We start from the raw sequence: 9,268 nt of genomic DNA, 5'->3' as shown, positions 1-9,268 counted from the left end.
AGCTCTTCCTCGTATTGGAAGGAAAGGTAGGACTTGCTAGCTCTTCCTCGTATTGGAAGGAAAGGTAGGACTTGCTAATATCAGAAAAGCACATTCTGGCCCCCAGCACCCCACTTTTGCACTGTCTATGAAACCCCCCAGATGCCATTGAGACTGTAGGTGACAGTGGCTTCTCTGTATAGGCGTCCTCAGCAAAGCTTCTCCTCCTGCCGGCTGTCTCTCACAGACAATGGAACGCACACATTATCAGACATGAGGGAGGATGTGATGGTGTCCTGTGCTGCTGGTGACACGGGTGCCCATGTGTCTCCCACCTCCCCTACCCGTGTCGCTCAGGCTGCTAGCTTACACTAGCACTGCTTACACTACTGCACTGGCAGTAGCAACAGAATGATGCCCTGGCAACATCCATGTTGTCATTGTGTATCCTAGAAACACGGATACACACGCCCAGACTAGTAATCTCCCATTTTGATCTTTCCACAGATCCTTGGACCCCTGGACCATGATGATCAGTGTGGGAAGCAGAAACTGGCTTACAAACTAGAACAAGTCATAACCCTCATGAGCTTAGACAGCTGAGAACTGTCCTTCCAGGGCCATCCTGGAGGGAGGGACACACCAAGCCGTGCCTCAGTCTAGATATCATCTTTACCAAGTGCAAGTTCCGACAGGCATCAACAGCAGCACCCCCCCCCCGCCCGCCCCCGAGCAGCGCCCTCTCTCCTTTCGTCTCTGTCCCTCTTTCCAGAGTCCCACCTCTTTTAGTTGCTCTGCCAGTGTGATTGGATCACATCACTGATCCCTCAGTCAGTCCAGGGATGGCCAGGCCCATGGTGAGAGACCAGACCAGAAGATGTCAAAGAAGCTCTCCCTCCCGGCTGCTCCTGGCCCCATGCATCAGCAGCAGGGCTCAGATAAGGATGAGGAGCTGAGGGTGGAGAACTTTCCTATGCTGCTACTTCACCTTCTGCGTTGAGAATCCCCACTGTGGTCCAAAACCTGGCTTCGGGAAGCAACTGTGAGCTCAGTATTATCTGAAGTAGGACGCATCACTCGGATCTCCCTGTCCACACACTCAACAAGAGGCCAGGCAGTGGCCTGGGTGCTTTGTAACTGTGGGGAAAAGGCCTTGCCTCCTACAGATGTTGGAGTAGGGACCAGTGGAAGTTTAAGGATGCTCTCTCAGGGGCCACTGCCTACTTGTTTGGTGTCCAGCAGCCTTCCATCCCCTTCCAATATCCTTGGAGGCCTTCCAAGTATCCATCCTGACCTTTCTCCCCTTCCTGTGAAAAGTCAGACAGGGGAAAGCTAACAGTTACATTCCACTATGGAGATGCTCCTACGTCATCTAATCTGGTTCCTAATAGCAGAAATGTAACATGGAGAGAGAGAAGAGGAAAGAGAGTATCATCTATGCCAGAAGCAACATTAATTGTTCTCTGTTCACCTCCAAGTTCAAATGCATCCTGACGGTCGTCAGGGGTCCATTGCCAGAGCCTCATGTGTTGTCTAGAGAAGGCATCTCCATGCTCCTTTGTCACCATCGTCTCAGCTCACCGTGAAATGCAGAGTGCATCTAGGAGATTCTACCTCCGGCCGTCTCCAAGGCTCCATCCCCACTGTCATTGAGAATGCCAGAGAAGGCCAGGGCACACAGCCCAGCCCCTGTCCCCCCCTGCAGAATCTGGTGCCATTGCTATGCAGATGACTTTGTCACTGGACGGTCCAGACCTCTGTGGGAACTGTTTCATCAACATATCAGCTGTCTCTTCAGTGGCTCGTCTTCCTCATCTCTTCTGACGTCATCGCTGGAGGAAACATACTTAAGCACAGCCTCTCCAAGACAAAGCAAGACGCCAGCCAGCCAGCCTCAGACACCAGCTTGTGCTTGGAAGGGACTGGAGAGCCAAGTGAGGGACCTGGTTGGATACAGAGAAAAGTGCATGCCACGAACCATGGCCTTGCCATTTATCTTTCCATTGTATTTTTCCATCTATGGATATGCCATTTTGTGTTAGCCAGTCAGGCAAACGTATGCTCAGAAATGTAACACGTGGTTATGACAAGAGGTGGTCTTCTGGTGGGTCCCCTAGTGTGTCTTGGGGACCTACAATCTTGAAGGGATCTTAGATAGTGAATGTTCCAGTCTCTATCATAAGCATGAATCCCTTTTGGCAGCTCGGGCTTGTCCACCACTCATGGAGACAAGAGAGGCATTGGAGAAGGGGCTGTTAATAGCGTTCTACATTCTTGCCTTCCTTCACGCTCCATGCATAATGTCATTTCCTCCCATCACACAAAAGAAGTCTCACATGGAGAAGGAGCTATATCATGTCAAGCCAAGTCCATGTGATATCCTGCAACCTTTAAGGACACGAGCCCCTTTGTGTATGAGAAAGCAAGGTTAAGGGAGGCGCTTAAAATTCTGCAGGAAGCGTGGGAAGGCTTTTTTGTCCCATGTTGGAGGCTGAGATGGTCTCCTTCTCTGTCCCCTGGCTCATCTGTCCACCACTCAATGTCAATATAACATAATGTCTGTGGCAAGAGCATTCTTCTGTCCATAGGAAATCAGGATGTCACCTGCCTGTCAAAGGGTGAACTTTGGCAACCCAGAACAGGAGGCACCATGTGGTTTTGCTGTGGACAAAATGGCAAAGACACACCAATGTAGCAAACAGGAAGAGAGGTCCAGGGAAAGGTGCATTGGAAGTGGGGAAGGGTGATGAAAAGAAAAAACAAAAACAAACAAACAAACCCACCAGAGGTTTTGGCAAAGCAAGTGCCAGGTGGAAACATGTGGAATTCTATCGCTGATTATTGTTCTTCCTCCATGAAGCCAAGGGACCTGGCAGGCTTTGGGGTGCATGTGGGAGCAGGCTGAAGGATTTTTTTTTGCACATATGAAAGGTTGGGGAGGACAGAGACATGAATATATTTAACACAGGTTTGCCGGATGGAAGCTTTGTGTGTGTGAGTAGGTGCATGGGTGAGTGTGCTTTGATTTTTAAGTTTTGCACAGTTCGAGAAAAATGAGCAAGCAGCAAAAAGAGACTGTTACCATGGCTTTGCTGATGCTTTTTTTTTTCTGTATCATTTTACTGTTGTTATTATTATTTTGTCGGTACAGAATTTTTTTCCTTGCTTTTGTTAACAAGCAAAACTTCAAACGCCTCAGAGACATACACTTATCAGGAAGAAAGAGGCACAGACAGCCTTGCCTGTATTTCCTGGGTGACCTCATTTCTCTTGAGGAGGGCATTTTTCAGCAGATTATTTTACTTTAATTGGCAATGTGGTTTCTTCCCGGCACTTCATAGGCATTCCCTGTGGCCTGCTTGAGGACTCAGAAGTCAAGCCAATCTTACCTGTAAAAATCTTTCCTTTTGCTGTTTGTTTGTTTGTTTGTTTTCCATTTGTTTTTATTGCAAGTGTGATACATTTAAAACCAAGGCTAGGCAACATTGTCAGAAATCCGTCAAATCCTCCCAGATATTCCTTCCCAACACCCCCTTGGGATTCTCTAGTTGCTTTTAGGCAGAGAAACTAGGACATGTGACAGAGTGGTACCTAGCCTTCTGCCCAGAGTTCACTTGTGGGGTATTGCGGACCTGTTGAAGGTGGAACGTGTATTTATCTCTTGGAGTTTGTTCAGAGGGTAGGTGTGAGGGAACAGGTATTCTCTCTCACCTCTGGTTCACCTCACCCCTGCATCCTCCTGCTTCTGACCCCACTGGTCAAAATGGTACTGATCACACATCCCGAATGACTGACCAGGTGAGGATTTAAATCTTGAAGGGAGAAGACTAGCAGGGCATAGGAGAAACCTGGGAAGGGTATCTGCAGGCTGGCTACTTCTCTGTGGCATTTGTCTCTCTAGGTGTGGGCGTGGTCTGGTCATGTCTTCATCCTTCCCTGTAAGGAGACACCGTAATGTTTCTTAGTGCCATGAAGTTGTTAGCTTTTGTGTCAGTAACTTCCTCAGGAAAATACTTTCTTGCCTTCTTCTTTCAATACAGTTTTAAACTTGGGGACAGAGAATAAACACAAAACACCCCCACCCCAAACCAAGGTACTTTGCAACCCTGTGCAACATGGCATGACCAGAGCCAGCCCCTCGAGCCTCCATGTTGGGAGTCCACAGCCTTGGAGGGAGTGAGCTCAGGATGGGTGCCTGAGTGGGGGCACATCTGGAAAGAGAAATACTTTTAATGAATCCCACAGCTCAAGGCAGTGTATCCAGGATGATTTGAAAGACGCAGGAGTTGCTAACAGACAGAGTCTTTCTGTGCTTGCAGGTTCAGGCCCTGCTTCCACTGGCTTCATGTTGATATAATAATGCCCAGCATATCCAGCACCCTAACATTCCATTCTGGAGCTCCATGGTGCTCATGTACCACCCCATACCGATCCACCCACCCCAGTGTGTATGTCTGACTCCTGAGTGTGCCCTACTCTGGCAGCTAGCTTCCTCCCTGTTCTTCCTTGCTCCCTCCCTCAGGCCAAGCACTAATTCTGATACAGGAGTTATTCAGTTCATGAGGAGTGAGTGCTGCCCCACCCTAGCTTTGGCTGCTTCCCCTGACTGATAGGGTCTCCTCTCCTCTAGTCAATGCCCTGCGAGTCCTTGGCATCCCAAATGATCTCTAAGATGCAAGGCTCTGCCACACTTTCTGGGACCCTGGGTGTTGCTACTGTAGTCCATCCTGGCCTAAGCACCTCTTATTTTGACATAAATAGGAGAACCTCCTTTCTGTCTTCAGCCCTAGCACTCTCTGCCTTTGGCTTCACCAGACAGCAAGCAAATGCTTCATCTCGAGAAAGCCCAGTGCTCCTGTAATCAGGAATAAATTGCCCCCCTCTTCTCACAGAGAGCCCCCAGAAACCAGGAGATGACTGACATGGAGAGGTACCAGCAGGTGGGGGAGACTCAGAGGTACTCAGCTTATGTCCCTTCCAAGGGCAGCACTGAGTGACAGTTCCAGCAAGCTCCTAAAGGGAGCTTGGTGTTCAGGGGCATTTCTGTGAATGAACCGAGGTGACCCTGTCCAGGTAGCTAGCTGTCCTGGCTCTTCTCTGGCTTTTCCTCCATGTTCTTCTCCCACATTCACGGCCTCCACACATCCTTTCAGGACAGGGGGACCCTGACTTCATATCCCTTACCTTTGGAAAATAAAAGATATGGGATATTTGATTGGGGCTTTGTAGTTCATTAGGTTTTTTTTTTTTTGCCACTTATCTTAAGAACTTGAAAGTAATGAGGGAGCCTGGATGTGGATGTTAAATGACTAAGAGGAAGAGTTAAGCAGAATATTAAATTCTTCCAGTGATTCCTAAGCAGATGAGGCGATTTTAAAGGTGAGCGTGAGAACTGCCCCTCCATTAGTAAAGAAAAGTGTTCAGAGATTCCTCCATGTGAGCTGTGAACATGCCAGGAGAAGCATCCTTGTGGCTGCTAATACCCTCAAGCTTCCCCTGCCCTTTTGATAGACAGAGCCCACTCCTCCCCCCAGGGCATTCTGCATGGAACCAGCTCAAGCTTCATTCTTATAAGTGGGTGGTTGGGGTACCATTCCAGACGATGGTAAAGGGGCCAAATCCCCAAAGAGGCTGGGACCTTGTAATCTTCTCCTAGTGCTCTGAGGGGGCGTCACACCATTCCTCCCATTTAGGAAGCAATCACTGCGGGAAATGTTTTCAATATAAGGAGAGACTTTCTGTTTTACTGCAAATCATTGCTCTTCAATAATATTGCTTTTTATTAGATGGAGCATCCAAGTTTAAAAAAAAATATTTAAGTCTTTCGGTTGCAAAGGCAGAACGTCTTCATTGGCGTCCTGTTGGAATCCCTTGAGTAGACTGATGGCTAACAGAGCTGAGCAGAACAAGCAGTTCCCAAGGGGTAAGGAGAACGTCCTGTTTTAGCTCCTAGAAGAGATGGCAAGGGCTCTAAGCGGTGGGGTCTTTGGTTAGGGAGTCTCCCATCCCTCCTCTCTCTTTTCTCCTCCCTTTTCCTGGGCTCCTATCTAGTCCTGGCTTTCTGGGCTGTCTCTGGAATTGACGAATCCTTTATATTGTTTCTTGGCTTCCTTTAAACTGCACTGAAGCTCAGTTTCGGGGGACCCATGTTCCCCCTCCCCAATAACACAAAAGCAAGTGGACAGTCACTCAGCCAGTTTCTGCCTCTCTGCCCATTTCTTTTGTTGGTATCTTTAAACTTAAGACTCAAGCACATGTTGGAAGGGCTCCCTTATGAGAGTAGAGTTCAAAACAGCAGAGGGTACAGTTCAACAGCACCCCCAAAGACACTCTGAAGCAGAGAACACTTCAGCAAGCAGGACTGAGGAAGGTTCCTGTGCAGAGATCAGTTCCATTGGAGCAAGAGGTGAAGATGGGCTATGTGTCCTCATCTGTCTTCCCGTTCCTTCCCTGGCATCTTGTCAGCTTGAGGACTTAGGAAACCTTCTGTTCTTTAAAATGAAAAGCTAGTTTACCTCAAAGAATCTTGTTTCCATTTGGAAACCAATGGCATGGTTTGAGAATGGATGATTCTTCCCACATCCCTCCTGGCCTGGGCCTGGTGTCCTTGGGGCATGTGATCCTAGCTTAGTCCTGGGCTGGCTGCCCTGAGAAGGAACCAGGTCCCCAGGCCTAACCTGGGAAGGAAGGACTGGATGCAGCCTTCCTCCTCGCTTAGCCCATAGGAAACAGCCTCTTCCAGCAGGGTCCTGTGGAGTTACCATAGCAACCGGCAACTCCAGGTACCACAAAAGACAATGACTCCAAGAACTGAGATGTGGGAAGAGAGCAGGGGTTCTGGCCTGGTCAGGGTACCCAGAATTAAGCCCCAGATGCTAGGAGGGCAAAGAAGGAGGAGACATAGAAACGGACGCACGATTGGGTTAAGCAGCTCAGGGGCCGAGCGAGTCTGAGCAAGAGGCCACTGAAAGCGGCGGGACAGATCACTTCTGTTCTCCTCACCACTTGCCCCTTTCCGGCGTGCCCCACTTCTGTTCCAAAACGCTCACCTTGAATACTGACCCTTCGAAAGAAGAAAGCAAAATGTATCTTTAGACAACAGTGTTACCCTGAGCCTCAAGGACAGGTGGATGGGGTCCCTGAAAAAAAAAAAAAGGGTCTTCTGGTTTCAATTTTTAAAGAAGAGTATCCTAGTAAGATTTAAAAAAAAAAAGATTTAAAAAAGTTTTTAAAAGAAAACCTATGCTATTTAAATTGGAGCCCAGTTGTAACTTGGTAAAGGCAAGCTTCTGTACCTTTGTTATAATTAATTGTATACCTGTGTATGTAAATATAAGGCATTCCTATTTTGCAGTTCAGAACAAAAAAAACTATTTGTAATATAGAATAAAGTTTATTAAAAAATAATAAAAATGCAGTTTGAGATTTGGAGTCTTTCTGTGACTATGTGGGTAAGGTGGACCACAAGGAAGCAGTACCCTCCTACATGATGGCACATGGCATCTCCTCTCTCCAGACATCCACTCATCGGAGAGTAGTCCTTCTACCTAAGACTTAGTTCTCACTTAAGGCAGCCACGTAGGGGGTTTCCTCTGCATGTTTGGGAGGGTAAGTTTCACTCCCATGATGTTGACAATGCTTTGCCAGGGACCCCAATCCCCGAATCCATCTTCTCACGGCCTCCAGCCCTCACTCTGACAGCCAGAGTCACTTTGCAAAAGGGAACACGTTTTACTATTCTGCTCTTACTCTTCCTGGCAAGCCGCTCTCCAGTCTCTCCAGCTGTAAGGCAGGGCCCCTGCTGGCCGGTGTTGACTTACTCACTGGAAAGATGGCCTCAGAAATAGTAAGTGGTGAGGCCATGTGGCCTTAGGAAGGGGCTGGGAGGAAGCAGCCACGGGCGTGCCTATGGCTTGACATCTTCGCCTTTCACCTCCATGGAGTTGGACTGGAACACCACAGAACTACTGAAAAAGAAGATGAATGATGTTGGGAGGTAGCAACCTCTAGCAGACACAGACAGCCAGGACAAGCAAGTGACACAGACAGACCTCAGCAGTGACTTTGTGAGCAGAGGGAGACATGTCTGTGGCCTCCAGTCCTGGGAGTCGGTTGCTCAGACTCACCCAGGAAAGCAGCTACTGTCAGGGAGGATGTTCTCTTAGTAAGCACGGAGACTGTGTAGGAGCAGCTAGATTGAGATGCTCCACTCCAGCCTAGCCCTGCCACATCCCCGGCAGCAGATTTTACCAGTGTAATCTCAAGTTTCACCAGACCCCACCACCATGATCTTGAGCAGCCAGACACTTCATGGTACCTTTGCTTCCTTATTCACAAAGTGAGGATTGTTCTAATTGTGCCATGAAGCCCGGAAAGGCTTTTTAGTTGGGTTTGGATAACTGATTGAAAAGAGATCGGATGATCTGCAAAAGGCCACGCAAACACGCGTGGTTTTATTAGTCATGAAAACAGCCTTGAACAAACACAAGTGGGTCAGTCCTAGAGCCCCAGGGACATTTAGAGTGGCTGCCTTAGTTCCCCACTGGAAAACAAAATAAAACAACAAAACAGTAAATACCTCACACCTTGTGAGCAAATACTATCATTAAACTGGGACTCTTAAAGGCGAGGGCCACCCCTCAGTAGAATTTACCCCGGCTTAGCTCGGTGACTCACTCAAGGAGATGCTCAGTCAACTGTGGATGAATTGAAGGAGGGGAAAAAGCTGTCAAAGTACGCAAAAGTAATCAGCAACAGAACTGGTCACTAAGCTGTCTTCCCACCGTTAGCACAGGGGTCACCATTTTCCACAATGGACCACATATCTCATAAATACTTTACCTTTAGGATGAGAACCTCAGCTGGGTGTTGTCTTTTACAGGTAGAGAACAGGTATTATAATCAAATTATCAGAGTTGCTCCTGGCCTAGCAGAGGGAATGGAGGCCTGGGAAGGTTCTTTTAGCACCTTGCACCTCCTCTGAACCCACCTGACATCTATTCGAGTGAAACACCTTCCTTGAATATAGAGGCAGAAACTGTAGGGCTGCTGAGAGAACCCACTAGAACTAAGGTATGATTTTGGAGTCCTTCCTAGAGACAACTGCAAGTTTATGTATCTGTTCCATAGTTTCCACCTTCCCTCTCTGGGGGAAAAATACAATGTCCCATGCCGATAAAGTGCATCTGGCCCACAACTTGCTTCCAGAGAGCTGAATGGGATAAGCACCTGCAGCGCTCCAGGGAGCAGCCTGCCCCATCTACCTGGACAGAGAGCCACCAGGTGATCC

At 48.2% G+C, this 9,268-nt stretch overlaps 1 protein-coding gene across 2 annotated transcripts in view; it reads left to right on the top strand.

The window, feature by feature from the left end:
• The window catches only part of Plxna4 (plexin A4), a 460,336-nt gene extending 453,202 nt beyond the window's left edge, over positions 1-7,134 (top strand). For both annotated transcript variants that reach the window (XM_013353255.2, XM_026788585.1), the window contains exon 32: positions 487-7,134. In XM_013353255.2, coding sequence (XP_013208709.2) covers positions 487-582 — 96 coding nt within the window. In that variant the 3' untranslated portion in view covers positions 583-7,134. The remainder of the gene's footprint in view (positions 1-486) is intronic.
• Positions 7,135-9,268: the final 2,134 nt, after the last annotated feature.

This window comes from Microtus ochrogaster, unplaced genomic scaffold, assembly GCF_000317375.1.
Source record: "Microtus ochrogaster isolate Prairie Vole_2 unplaced genomic scaffold, MicOch1.0 UNK4, whole genome shotgun sequence".
In the NCBI taxonomy this organism is placed as follows: domain Eukaryota; kingdom Metazoa; phylum Chordata; class Mammalia; order Rodentia; family Cricetidae; genus Microtus; species Microtus ochrogaster.
The sequence above is the reverse complement of the archived record's forward strand: the minus strand, read 5'-3'. Positions and strand labels throughout refer to the sequence as shown.